The 15,122-nt window shown below is 41.7% G+C and overlaps 1 protein-coding gene across 3 annotated transcripts in view; it reads left to right on the top strand.

Moving 5' to 3' along the window:
* G6PD (glucose-6-phosphate dehydrogenase) overlaps positions 1-15,122 on the top strand; it is a 1,188,375-nt gene that overhangs the window by 523,822 nt on the left and 649,431 nt on the right. For all 3 annotated transcript variants that reach the window (XM_044080102.1, XM_044080103.1, XM_044080105.1), the window contains one exon: positions 9,192-9,285. In XM_044080102.1, the coding sequence (XP_043936037.1) occupies positions 9,192-9,285 (94 nt within the window). The remainder of the gene's footprint in view (positions 1-9,191; positions 9,286-15,122) is intronic.

Raw genomic sequence — 15,122 nt, 5'->3', positions numbered from 1 at the left:
TACAAAATGTTTTAGAACATTATTAGAAAAAATAATTGTATGGCTATAACTGCTGCAACATCACCATCATAGTGTCAGTGGCAAAACAGATTGCACACTCACCTGCGGTGCTGGTAGACCAGAATACTGTGGGCCTTGTTACCACTCCAAGTGATTGGATTGTTGATTTTGTAGTGCAGCATTGTGGGACAGCTGCACTCTTCAGTGTGTCGTCCTTCAGATGAGATGTTAAACTAAGGCCCCATCTGCTTGAGTTAGTTAGTGGTAGCTCAGGTGGATGTAAAAGATCCCGTTTTGTCAAAAAGAGTAGGGGAAGTTCCTTGATTATCTGGACAAATTCCTGCTAGTAGTAGAAATACCATCTTGGGTCTCCCATGAAAAGAGGCCTCCAACCTAGCTGGATTAACCCAGCGAACAAAAAAAGGATAAAGGATGTATTCAGAGCATATGCCACAAAACAGAAGAACAATTGCTATTGTCAAGTGCTTTACGTATTTCAGACTGCACGTGTTAAACTATGTTTCTAACAGTCCTGTTTGTTTGCTGTTCGTTACCGATTTGGGTCGTGGTGTATGAATGAAATTTGCTAGACATGTATAGCACTATTATTGTAAAACATCAGTATAACAAAAGAGCCTTTAAGAATCAGTCTGGTATTCTGGATGATTTTTTATGTATTTATTTATGGGTAGGAGAACTAGCCACAAGTATTCTTTTTCAGTTATGACTCAGATTCAGTAGAAAGAGAAACAGTATAACATTATTTTAAGGATAAAATCAAACAACATAAAGTAGGAAATACAATGACAATTTTAAATTAGAATGATCACACAACAGTAATAAACATAAACTATAACACTATATTGTTGTAATTTTCAACTTTCAAAGTCATAACCGTCTTATTAGTGCAACAGAAAAATCAGGTCATGGTTATGTAACAGCACAAAAACATTCACAGGATGACTCTTATAAAAGCAAAGAGTTGTGATCAGAAATCTGAAGCTGTAGTTAATGAAATTCTAATTAGTGCTAAATGATTAATAAGAGTTGGTCTGGAAATTGTGAAAAAGTGAATCTGGAAAGGCACTTGGCATTACTTTTCACAGTACCAGGGAATTTGTTTCTGAGTTACCCGTGGTGCTGGAAGACCACCCCTCCCCCCTCACAGATACACCCTGCAATTTATACTGGTGCCTGATGTCTTCCTTGCTGTCTCGTCTTAAGTGAATTTTCTTGTAGTATAGTTAGAGACTCTGATGATATAGACATATGAAGTACTGGCTGTAACCCAAGTGACCCAAGTTCATTTAGCAGCTTAAGAGCTTGAAGGAGCTGACAGGGAGGATGGGGGCAAAGCAGTGTGCATACAGTGACAACCCCTTGGAGGAGGGATGGTGATGCAGATGTGTGTTCTGGGGGTGGGCTTTTGTTTCACCAAGCCAGTGCCTGGTGGTAGCTTTCAGAGAGAGAGTGTACAAGAGCATGCACTTGCAAAGGAAAGATATTTTGGGCCTCTGCAATGATGTGGGCAGCTTGCCCCCCTCCCCATAGGGGGTGAAATCAGAGCCATTGAAAAATGTCCTCTTATCAATGTTGCCTGCTAGGGCACAAAACACCTTCATGGATGCCTGTATGACTGCTCTTAAACAGCTTTCATCTTTATTTATCTGACTGGTAACTGTCAGTACAAGGAAATGAATGGGCTGAAATCCAATAGGACGAGGTTTGATAATCACCAAGCATGGGGCAAAAAGAACCTAAAAGAGGACTGTACAAACTCCAGAAGTGAATGTCAAAACCAAAGTTCAGAACACTATAAAATAAGATTGACATACATGAACCAAGATATTTCTATTAAAGTATCTTATGGTGGAATAGCTTTTTGCCAAAAATAAATAAATAAATAAATATTGACCTTTCTCAAGTCTCACTAATACATATGAAAACATGTTGACAATAGCAGTTCACATGTTTACTGTTTTTATTTATTCAGTTATTTAAATTTGTTTACCATGGTAGAATGCTAATCAAACAGTAGCCAGTTACAGGAATAGCCCAACCCGTAGAAAAACAACTTTTTATTAACATTTCCTTTAAATGGACAAAGCATTTAATTCAGAAGCTTTTTAATTCCTTTCCCTAGAAGCAGCTTGTTTCTTTCAGCCCAAAGTTATACAGGACATAGAATTCCAGTTATTTACATTCGGCACATACTAATTTATTAATAAAATTGTTCTCGTTGCTCCTTTTACTATCACTTGCAAAACAGAGTTAGGGTTTGGGAAAGGGTTATTATACATAAATATGTCTGTTTATATGTATCAGTTTATGTTGTTTCTTTTGTATACTAATCCTAACATCAGTGGTAACCCTGTACTTAATCCTAACACCATGCATACAACTTAGTTTTTGGTGGCAAGGGGTATTTTAATATTGACGTTTTGGTGCGGTGATGTATTCTTTTTAATATCTGGGGCTCAATGAAATTGTTTTCATTTAATTGTCAGACACTCATCCTCATTTAGGGGGAGGGTTTTGGTTTCAGTACCATCCAATAGCGTCCTATTGGAGACCAAAGCGAGTAGTGTGACAGAGAGCCACAAAGAAGGTGTACCCAGACAGATGAGTCCAGTGGAAAGAACATCTGCTTGTATAATGCATGCCTGAGTTAATGTCATGGTACATCATCCTGAGATTTGGTAGCTGAAAAGTAGCAGCATAATTAAGAAATTACTCCAGCCTGTAGCATAAAATGCTGTCATAACTAGCTTCCTGGTGTCATCCTAACTGAGGAAATATTAAATAAGTGTGTCTTGAGATGCCCAAGATCAGTGGAGGGTGCTCTAAAAAGGAACTAATGTTTGTGATTGTTAATACAAATAGCAGCAAACAAAAGATCAGTTGGCTCACCCAGTCTGCCATAGCTTCACCATTTGCTCTGTGTTTGTCATTGACTGTTGACCAGAGTTAAAATGTTTAGGTCAGGGAATAATTTCAACAGCTTTATGATTCACTGTTGAGTTAACATAGAGGGTTCCACATCTCACATCTTTTTTATGAGTTAAAGACAATTAGGGATGTTCTTCGTGTTTCACTGTTACAGTCATCACGTTTGGGTTATCTGCTTGCAGTAGCCCTCAGTCGGCCTGATCTTGGGTCCTGCTTTGGTTGCTGTCTCATCTTCCATGACGTCATGTAGTCAGGAGTGTAAAGCATGCAGCCGACGCCATTACATCAGTATTTCTTGCCGTGCAGTGCCCAAAGCAGAAGCAGTTCGCAAGTACCTGTTGGCCGACTCCTGAAATTTTCGTTTTCGAGTTTCAGAACCGAAGTCTTCAACTAAGCTAAGTACCCCGTTGGGGAACCTTTTTCTTGCTCTAAATCGATGTCAGTAAAAGTTAACAATTGTATTTCTTGTGGAAAGCAAATACCTCATAAAGATTTTCATTCGTACTGCATTCCTTGCTTAGGCCCAGACCACGACGTACCTCGCTGTCGGTTTTGTGCCTTATTCAAACCTCGAACTATTCATCGTCGGTTCATTTAAGCTTCTAAATATTTTGGTACTCTGTTCAATTATCCAGAAATGTCTTCGGTAAGCCACCCGACTACCAACATTCCGAACAAACGCAAAGATAAAGACAGAGACAGACCGCATAGGTCCAAAGCTGCCAACAATGCTTCTCCTAAGCTAGTCGCCATTTCACCGGTACTCAGTGAGGTGCTTTCACAGCCCCTGATACCCGCTGCTTCAGATTCACAGGCCTCTACTGAGACACATTTGGAGTCCGGTATGCTGCGAGATGCTTCCTCGACTGTGGAACATGTGAATGTCTCTACCTTGGATGGGTCCGAAGCCACTGTGCAGGCACCGGCTTCCGAGAGTGTATTCAGGCGTACTGACTTGCATATTAAACTGACGCCATCTTCTTCTTCAAGGCCTAAAACTCGATCCATGCCTAGAAAACTGATGCTCAAACAGCATGGTCAGGCCCCAATGCCTAAAAAACAAATCATAAGAATGGCTGAAGACCTTATTACTCTAATCAGGGGAAGCCACCCTTCCCTCTCCAAGAGACCTAGGACTGATTTTCCTTCTGATTCTTCTGATCAGGCCTCTGAAATTTCTGTTTCCACTGATGACCAGTATTTACCCTTATCTACCTATGAGGATTCTGATGCAGAGGACACAGTTTCCGCTGCTTCCCCTCCAGAGGATTTCTCTTTTGGTGAAACCTTGCATTTTCGCTGGGAAAGCCAGGATTACTCTGACTCCAAAAAGAGGCTTGGAGATTTCTTACTGCTGTCCCAACACAGGCCTTTAGCTATACCTCCTGTACTGGACAGTGTTGATGATGACTTCTCATAATCTAGCCTGGCCCCTGACTCTTTACCTCCTGCTCCCAGAAAACCTGATAGGTATTACAGGGTTCCTGACTCTCACAAGTTCCTTTTTAAAAATCCTACTGTGGATCCTGAGACCATTTCGCAGGGACCCAAGGGCATTAAGGCTACTACTGTCAAAAATCCTACCCCCTCTGATAGAGATTCCAGGGTGCTGGATAGATGGGGTAAGAATGTATACACTTCTGCAACCTTGGCCATTTGGGCCTTAAACTGCCAGTTTCATATGTTAAAGTATCAGCAGCATATTATTGGATTGCTTAAACAGAAAATGATGTTGATTCCTGACTGTGCTGAAAATAAAGATTTATCGGATTTAATGCATTCTGCTGAACATGTTGGAAAACATACTTTGCAATGTGGTTTTGATTCATTAGAGGCGTCTTGCAGGGCTGCTGTCACTGGGTCTGTACTTAGAAGGCATGCTTGGCTTAAGGAGCAATCTTTGCCAGATCATGTTAAGGCTAAATTGCTGGATGCTCTCTTAAACCAAGACCACCTGTTTGGCAACAAAGCAGAAGTAGTACTTAAAAAGATGGAGGAAAAAGCTAATTCTTTGCAAACTGTTAAAGATTTCCTGCAAGTACAGTCTCCCAGATTTAGTAGGCATTGGCCCTCTAAGAATTGGTCCTTTCCTGCCTCTTCCAGGCCTTCTCAGTCCAAACCCAGAACCAGCAGAACACCCAGACTGTAGTCCCAAGGGACTCACAGGACTAAGCAGTGGGGGGCTCCCACTTCCAAAGCAGGAAGTAGTAAGACTCCGCCCTATGGTAAACTGTCTCAGTTACTTAACTTTAAACTTTTCAAGCCCTGCTCAACTGACTGTTCCTTTAGGGGGCAAGATTGCCCTGCAGCCAAAAAAGTGGGAACTCATTACCCAGCACAAATGGGATTTAAATATAGTTTCTCAAGGATACCAATTCCACACATTACCAACCCCAAACGGTTGGTCAGATCTACCCCCAAATTAGTGGACAGAGGCTCAAAAGCAAGTTCTCTCTCTTTTAAGCATCAGGGCTATTCAACCTGTCCCAGAAGAAGAAGAAGAATGGGGACAAGGTTTTCTACTCAAGACTTTTTCTGGTACCCAGAAAAGACAATTCCTGGCGTCCTATCCTGGACCTGTCTATCCTAAACACATTTTTGGTAATCCCAAAATTCAAGATGCTAACTCTTCATCAGCTGCTTCCTATGCTAGGCAAAGATGCCTGGTTGGCAACACTGAATTTATGGGAAGCCTACCTGCACATCCCAATAAGGGAGTTTTGCAGAAGATACCTACGCTTCAAAGCAGGCTACATGCACTATCAGGTCTCTGCACTGCCCTTTGGCTTATCTACTGCACCCAGGGTATTCACAAAGTGCCTAGCTCCAGTCATTGCTTTTTGCAAGCAAAGAAATATTCAAATATACCCATACATGGACGATTGGCTAATTCAGGCAGAAAGCCAGGACATACTATTGAATAATCTGGCATTTGTAAAGAAATTGCTAACCTCTCTGGGGTACAGCATAAACAAAAAGAAATCATGTCTTGTACCCTGCCAGCAAATTGTATTCCTGGGAGCAAGCTTGAATGCAACTTCCCAGATGGCCTACCTCACGCCAGTGAAACAAGTTCATTTGACAGCCTACTTCAAACTACTGGCCACAAAGATCCAGCTATCTGCAAGGAAAATGCTGCAAGCCCTGGGGTTCATGGCCTCCTGCATTCTACTAATTTCATATGCAAGACTGCATGTGAAGAAACTACAATGGTATCTAAAAAGCCTATGGTGTCAACATTCTCAGGATCTAGAATCAATGATTCCTATCATACCTTGTCTACAGATAGAGTTCCTTTGGTGGGCAGAGGCCTGCCACCAAAACAAGAGACTGCCATTCACACTCTGCCCTCTGCCGTCCAAACCCTAACAACAGAAGCATCAGACTATGCATGGGGGGCTCACTTGGCAGGGAAGTGCATTCAGGGCAAGTGGAACCCAAGTCAAATGCACCTGCATATCAATCAAAAAGAAATGTTAGCTGTACAGAATGCTCTGACAGCCTTCAAGGACCACATTCTTCCAGGGCAATTATTAGTAAAGACGGACAACACCACTGTTAATGTGGTACATAAACAAGCAGGGGGGAACGCACTCATACCCTCTCTGCAGACTAGCCATGGCACTGTGGAACACAGACTTGAGCTACCAAGTGCACCTACAGGCTCAATTCTTGCCAGGAAAGCTAAATACACTGGCAGGCGACCTAACCAGAAATCTCATGGCTCCACACGAGTTGAAACTGGAACCATAGATATTCAACATGTTGGGAAACAAACGGGGGAGCCCAGAGATAGACCTGTTTGCCTCCCCCCAGAACTAACAATTGGAGAAATTCTGCACAAGGACTTCCCACAAACAAGCTTGGAAAGTGGATGCCCTGTCCTTCACCTGGAAAAACCTATCAGTTTATGCCTTTCCCCCTCTGCCTCTCCTCTCCAAGGTACTAATAAAGATCAAACAGGACAAACTAAGGACAGTACTGATTGCACCAGACTGGCCATGCCAATGCTGGTACGCCCTCTTGCGCAGTGTGTCACTGCTGGCACCATGGTACCTGCCTCAGACCCCTACCCTGCTGTCCCAGCAAGAGGGACAGATTCTGCACCCACAGCTTCAAACCTTGAACCTGGCAGCCTGGCTAATTACCTGATCTCTCTGTTACAATCCCTCAGTAAACAAGTGATGGATGTCATTCTGGAGGCGAGGAGGCCTAGTACTAGAAAATCCTATGCTGAAAATGGAAAAGATTCTGTTCCTGGAGTCAAACTCCGGGGATTGGCACAGCAGCGCCCATTTTACCTCTGATTCTTCAATACTTAACTGAGATACTTCACAAGGGCCTTTCCTTTTCCTCCATTAAAATTCATGCCTCAGCCATTTCAGCTTATTACAATACAGAACCACCCCTCTTCTCTCATCCACTGTTGAAGCCGTTCCTCAGAGGGGCCAAAAACTTAAGACCATGCAGGAGAGCCCCCTACTCCAGCCTGGGACCTCAACTTTGTATTAGAAAAACTCACTCTACCTCCTTTTGAGCCAGCTGCAAATGCAAAGTTGAAATTCCTTTCTTGGAAAACAGCCTTCCTTCTAGCCATCACTTCAGCAAGAAGAGTGTCTGAATTACAGGCCCTCATGGCAGTGGAGCCCTTCATCATCTTTCATGCGGACATGGTGTCCCTCAGGACCAATCCCTCCTTTATGCCCAAGGTGGTATCCAGTGTGGCCCTTAATCAGTCCATTCATTTGCCAACCTTCTTTTCTAATCCACAGAACAAAGGGGAATGAATAGTGCACTCACTGGACGTGCACAGACAACTTAGATTTTACTTGGACAAGACTAAGCCTCTCAGGAAATCTAAACGGCTGCTGGTTGCATTTGCTGCAGGGGCAGAGGGGAAGGCCATTTCAAAGCAAACCATTTCTTAGTGGATAGGCCACTGCATTAATTTCTGCTATAAACACCATGGAAAACCTACGCCACAGGGGAATAGACCACATTCAACCAGGGCTGCATCTACCTCTACAGCCTTTCTCAGAGGTATCCCTACCAGGGACATCCTAGAAGCTGCTACCTGGAGTTCTGTACATACCTTCACCACGCATTACCACTTGCCAGTTTTTTTCTAAATCCAGAGTTGGTTTTGCCACTGCAGTCTTGAAGGGCCTTATAGCTGGTCCTAATGCTATCTAATTACCTCCTTCCATCCTTAGCTTTGGGAATCTACCCAAATGTGATGACTGCAACAGTGATACATGAAGAACATAGTACAGTTGTGTACACTTACCGTAAATGTAGATGTTCAAATGTATTCACTGTTGCAGTCCTGGTTACCCTCCCTCCAGCCCCCTGACTTCTATTGCCTATAAATCTATTCTTGTTTACTATGCTTAAAGCATTTTGGTGTATTTGCTTTTTTGTTGGAGGTGTAACCTTGTACATAATTGCTTCCCATTATGGGGGCACCTGACATCTAGGGCAAGAAAAACTGATGTATTGGTGTTGGCTGCATGCTTTATACCCCTGACTACCTGACGTCATGGAAGATGAGACAGCAACCGACAAAGGACCCAAGACTTTGATAACCAGGCCGACTGAGAGGTACTGCAAGCAGATAACCCAAATGTGATGACTGCAACAGTGAATACACTCGAACATCTACATTTATGGTAAGTGCACACAACTGTACTTTTTGCAGACAGTGCCTATTTTATAGAATCTTTACCTAGCCATATTGCTTATTCTGTGACAGCTAAGAACTACCACTATGTAACATAGTTGTATAGAGAGATGTTAACAATTGTTTACTGTGTAGATTTGATGACTAACAAACAGTTAACAGTATACAATACAGCTGTATGTATTGTGTATATATTGCTTAGTCATGCTGAATTTTACATATCTTTATAGTGATACAGAGCTCTTGTCTTTCTGTATGGAATCCAACATTCTTTTGTGTATGATGTAGTTATGTGCAGTTATCGTATAGTTATTACGAGTTGGTGTACTTATGCACAGTGTTGTCTTGTTTAATATTACTACAGAGTTTAACTGAGTATTGCAATGTTTTATCTCTGTACTCGTTAATGTAAATAACTATCTTTTTATTTGTTACTGTAAATTTGGAAGCTTTTTTTTCCTGGTTCCCATCTGTAAATGGTCACTCCTCAGGAGGGTTGACCCAGTTAAAATATAAATAAAGCTAGAAAACATGAATATAACCCTGATTATTTTCCCCTTAGGGATGTTATGCAGAATCACCTTTTGCAAATGCTTTGCCTTGTTGCCATGGAGAAGCCAGCCTCTACTAGTTCTGATGATGTCCGCAATGAGAAGGTACATTGTTTAGCATTTATGAAAGAAACGTGAAACTTGAATGTTTTCTTTTGTCTACTTACACTAGCAGATTATAGACAACTGAAGATGCCAGTGCATCCAGGAGCACCTAAAACTGCTGAAAGCTGAGGGGGGCACTTAATGATCGAAAAAGAGCAATGTTTTTGGCTGTCTAGTGCATTGGCAAAAGCATGTCTGTGATACAAGATGTACATAGCGCAAGTATGAGTTACATTTGGAATGACTGCATGGTGGTTTCAGAGAAAATTATAATGTTGCACATACATGGTATGCAGTCTAGTAACCATATACTACAAATGTTGAAGAAAAAGGTGAAATATTGCTGCAACACACATTCTGTTGCAATTCAGGAAGCGACTACTACAGAATAGTGCTGGAAAGCTTTTAAACATTTCATTCAAATTGTTGAACACATAAAAAAGTACAAATTAAGTGTTTAGCAGACTCTCACTGCTGTTTTGTTGTGACCACATGTAGCTGTTAATTCAGAAAGTATTTAACAAAAACTTGTTATGCATCTTTCAGTGTCAGAAACATTCTTAACAAGCATATCTTCTCCCCAATTTCAGATCATAATCAGTGTTTCAAAGACTACAAGTCATTATCTTTCAAAAATAAGGCATAAAATGCATCACACAAGATCAAGACCATGGCAGCCTCCACACCTCAGATTGTAGAAGTGGATTTTGACACAGGCTTGTGAGCATCTCTGCCCTGGACCCACCCAAGGCCGGATTAAGACCAAATTGGGCCTGATGCTGCAATGCAAAAAGGGCCTGTTTTTTTCGGCATTGGTGCATGTGCATTCGACACTCACAGTACATGTGCACTCAGACCAACCAAGAAGCCTTAATTGCTTGCGACGTAACCAGCCAACCTTTATTGAACATGAATAATAATAACGATGTGTCGACATATTATCGTAATAACTTGAGATTAACATCAAGCTATGTAACATCAACATTCAATAGTAATTGTCTGAAAAGTGCACTTAATGCAGAAAAGGATAAACCAGATCAACTTAACCTAACCTACCTAGGCATATTGCCATACTTACTATTGCTCTAGTGCTGCTTACTTATATTGCTGTTTTTCAAGCCTTAGCAAGCGCAAATTCTTTGATCGTGTCAGTGTAGTCACGGCTGCGCAGCAGCTCATGCTCAGTGCTCATAAGCGCTAGCATCCTTAGCCTTTCCTGCCCTATTGAGGACTGCAGCTCTCCTTTGACTATTCCTAACTTTGAGAAGCTCAGCTCGCTGGAGGCATTGGACACCATCATGCACAGATAGATGCGCAGATAGATGCGCAACCCAATCTCGACGATTGGAAATGTCTGAGAGAGATTCTACGATGACAAAACCTTGTACATGGTAAGCTGATTCATTCACAGTCACCGGTTTCTGAGTGCGCATAAATACAACAAACTGTATCAGCTCAGCCACCACTGTGTCTTCCAAGTTATCTGGATATGAGGAAACGAGATTCTTAGTTTTGTCCTTGATCTGCTCAGTGACGTTAGCTCCAAGAGAAATTAGAATGTTTTACAAATATAGTCATATGCCTGCATCCGCTTTTCCAGTTCAGCTAACAGACTGTCGATCATGACCAGATACGTCTGAGTTTTGAACGTTTCACTTGGGCTGAGGTCTGCTTTGTTTGCAGCTCCTTCATCAGGCATTCGCTTTCGCTTACGGCCTCGACGCTGCTCAGCCTTGTATTCACCATGTTGAACCTTTTCGGTCGCCATCTGCTCATAACACATCAAATTTGTCCCATGCAAACTGAACCATGTCGACCACTGATGCCATCAACCAGTTGCCATATTCAGGCTGACTGTAGGATCTTGGAGGCTAATGCTCATACTGTTGAGACAGCCAAGTATATCGTTCCAGGCAGTCGCCATAACTGCTGTCTCAAGTTCATCCATCCTATGTAAAAATCCCTTGGCCTGATTTCTCGTATCTACCTTCTGCTCCATATCTGCTGCAAGCTCATACAGGACTTCCTGAATGCTCTTTCATCCTTCTACCAGCACTTTGACAGCATCTGCATGTTCACACCATCAGGTTCCAGGCAAACCTTTGAGCATCAGCGTGCAGCGATTCTTTAGTCGCTGACAGCGAAATGTCGAGTCAGACAGGAATACATATAGTCCATTGACAAAATCGAAAAACCTGGTGTAGCCACCACAGCTTTCAACAGCCTGATCGCCTACCAGGTTTAGGCTGTGGTTGCAGCACGGAATAAAAGCGGCATACTTACATTCTCACTTCACAATTGCCTGGACACCATTGTACCATCCTGACATGTTTGACGCATTGTCATATGACTGGCCTCTGCATTTAGCAATATCCAAGCCTTTTTTCCTTCAGAAAGTTTAGAAGTATGCCAGCCATCTGCTCCGCCATGTGTCTCATCATCATAGGCATGAATGTCAGGAGCCGTTCAACTGGGCCCAATGCCAGAACGTACCGGATAACAATCATTAGCTGATCGAGGCGTGATACGTCAGGTGTTGAGTCATTCGAGACAGAGAAATACTTCGCCTCCTTGGCTTCTTTCAGGATGGTGTCCTGAACCTTTTGTCCCATAAGCTTCACCAGTTCCTTGCAAATTGTGGATAACAAATTGGAAACGTGACCTTTCTTATGATTCGCATACTTTCTAATATGGCTAGCTAGCAGAGTACCATACTCTGCCAACAGCTCAGTGATGCCAAGGTAGTTACCATTATGAGCGGAACCTATGATGTCATCCGCGCCCCTTATAGCAAGACCACGCTCAGCTAGGAATATTAGAACGTCGATGACCCCCTTCAGAATCTGGTGCCAGTAACACCGCTCTTCCTCAACCTGTTTGGCGGCTAGGTAGTCAACACAACCGGCCTCCCTCTGTCAGCTCGCAAAGGACAACATAGCCTCACAATGACCATCGCTGCTTTCATGTATTTTTATTCTGGATTTGCCTGCCCTCCAGTTGTCAAAACCGCCAGAAACGAACTTGGTCTCTTGAACAGCACTGCCGCTGAAAAACTTGCATGCAAAGCAGAACACCTTCCCTGTCAAAGGCAAGTAGCACAACCATTGTCTACAGGATTTTTCACCATTGAGCAGATGCGTACGCACGAAGAAGGTCTTTGTGCATTGACATTGGAATGACTCACCTGGGTATTGTCTGGCACTCTCTTCAAACTTTGATTCAGTGTGTTGGCAGTCTTTTGGACCTGTCTTGGCCCAATATTCTCGAGTGTCAGCGTCAATTTCACCCCACTGTCCCAAATCATTGGTGAAAGCCTCTAGCATCGGTGCTAGTGCTTCAGCGATAGCGTTTCCTTTCACCTCTTCTCTCTGTGTTGAACTTTCTCACTCTTTATTCTCTCTTGCCTCCACAGATTCATCTTGCTTGACCTGGTCTTCAGGAGTACTTCAACTTGCAGTCGCATTCAATGCAGACGATTGAGATGAAGATGCTCGTGCTCCGAAGTATGAACTAAATTTTGGAATTTTTGCCAAAAGCTTTTCTTGTTCTGCTGCTTCTTTCCTTTTCTTTTTTGCTTTATCCCATCCACTGAGTTGAGATTCCATAGCAAGCGTGCGTGAAACAGTGCGAAAGATATTACAAAGTAAACTGTTTAACGTAAAATTGATAGCATTAACTTGAAATCTTTGATTAATAATAAACACAATGACGTTATAGTTACGTTACAGCGCAAAGAATAATAGTAACTGTATAATAAGTAACACTGTGTATAGGCGTCCAAAAGTCGGACTCCAAATTTCATTCTAAGAATTATTTTGAGGTTAATATAGCAAAGGAAAACTGTTCAGCTTCCGGAAAATTCTCATCTGTCTTCATCTGGGCCTATTTCAGGAATGAGCCTAATGCTGCAGCATCTATAGCACCCACCTTAATCCAGCCCTGGACCCACCTTTTTACACTTATGCCTGGTCAGAGGTGTATATAAAAGGTTGCTGTATCACGTATATGGGGGCTAGGGACAGTGAAATTATTATTTCTTAAATTCTCCCCTCAGTTAAACCTCAGAGGCATGTAGGGATCACTATATCCTGCGTGGGCTGGGGAAGTTGGTAATTATTTCTCTAATTTTTCTCACAGTTAAACCTCAGAAATGTACACAGAAGATCACTATAAGCTTGTGTGGAGCTGTGATATTGTGGTCATTACTGCTTTAACTTTCCTTATAATCAAACCTCAGAGGTATGCACACAAGATCACTGTAGCTTGTATAGGGGTGGTGTATGGTCTAGGAACAAATGCATTACTGTGATCATTTTGTTTTCTGCTTTCCTCACAATCAAACATCAGATGTGTATAACAGGTGGCTATCATTTGGGGGAGGTGGTAGGGTTAAGGAGGCATTTTGTTAATATACATCTGAGATCAACAAGTTGAAATGTGTTACTGCGTCCTTTTTGTCAGAGGGATACACAAAAAGTAGTTGTTTTTTGAGAGTGGGGGCGAAGAGGCAAGCTGTGTAGATGTGCGATGGCAACAACTTGAAATATACCTGTGGTCATTTATTCCTCCATCATCATATAATGCCAATGGGATAAACAGAAGGTGACTATCTTTTTGATAGGGAGACGGACACTTTTCTAAGATATGATTTGTGAATCCATTTGTCTTCTCAGTTTGTTGGGAACTACTTTTTGGCAATTTTGAATATTAAGCCTTGGGCACAACCTATTTCTTATTTAAAAGAAAAAGATAACACTGAATTTCTTTACTTAGTCATGATTTTTTTTGTGTAGGCCATCGTGGTAACAACAGGCTGGAGGAAAGGTGTAAACTGTTCATCACGACATTTAGAACTCATGGCTTCTGAGGCCAAGCAGCCTCCAGACTATCAGTGTAATTCTGTTATGTCCTCCATAGTTATTACATTGCTGTCTTGGCCTTTTAGAAAGGATGTAGGAAAAAGCAGAAGAGTAAAAATGTCTTTCTTTAGCTGCAGTTTTTCTTCAAGCCATCTGTGGTTCAAAAGGTTTGAAAAAAGCTCTGAAATCTAACTTGGAGCCTCTAGAACTAAATGGCATCTAGGAGGCTGAGATCCCCAGCTTAAATTATTTCCTCCTCTTGTATTAATTACACTGCAATCTTGGCCAGTTACAAGGCATTGAAAGAATGCAGGAAAAAGATAGTGTATAGCAAAGAATGAGAAAACTAGAAAAAAAAAATAATCTGAATGGTTTGGTGAGGCCAGGATGGCAGGAAATTAGGAGGCAGACTGGACAGCGGAGGGCTTATGGAGTCCTTTGTCTAGGGTACTGCAATGGACTGCCCCATTAAAGTACATCAAACAGCATATTTACAAGGTTTGTTGCACTCCACTAAACATTTTCTGACATTATTATAACATCTGGATGGAAACAAAAAAATGAATTTGCTTGTGCTGTCAGATTCATGGTATACAACAATCCTTTTGATTGTGCCTTTATTTACTGCTACATGTCAAGAAATGTTGCTTTCATTTTTTTAACAAATGTATTTTTATTCTTCTTCATTCGGCTTTAAAGGAAGAAGATTTTTATTAAATGTTTTCAGTGGGAAACAAAAGCAGCTTGCTGAAACATGCAAAATAAACTTGCACTAACTGAATAAAAGAACCAAGAGGCAGCAGAGCATTTAAAACTTAAAGTAAAAAGTTCTTCAAATGTAGTAACTGAATATAAAATAAAAATCTAGTTCCACGTTAGTCAGTATAGATCCATAAGAACTGAATGTAAACTTTTAAATGATGCCTTCCGGGCAGATTTTTTTTCATTGAATTTACTATGATAAATTATTGTTAGACT

This window comes from Protopterus annectens, chromosome 8.part0 (genome assembly GCF_019279795.1).
Source record: "Protopterus annectens isolate FY-2018-M chromosome 8.part0, PAN1.0, whole genome shotgun sequence".
NCBI lineage: Eukaryota > Metazoa > Chordata > Ceratodontiformes > Protopteridae > Protopterus > Protopterus annectens.
This window is presented reverse-complemented; position numbering and strand designations above follow the sequence as displayed.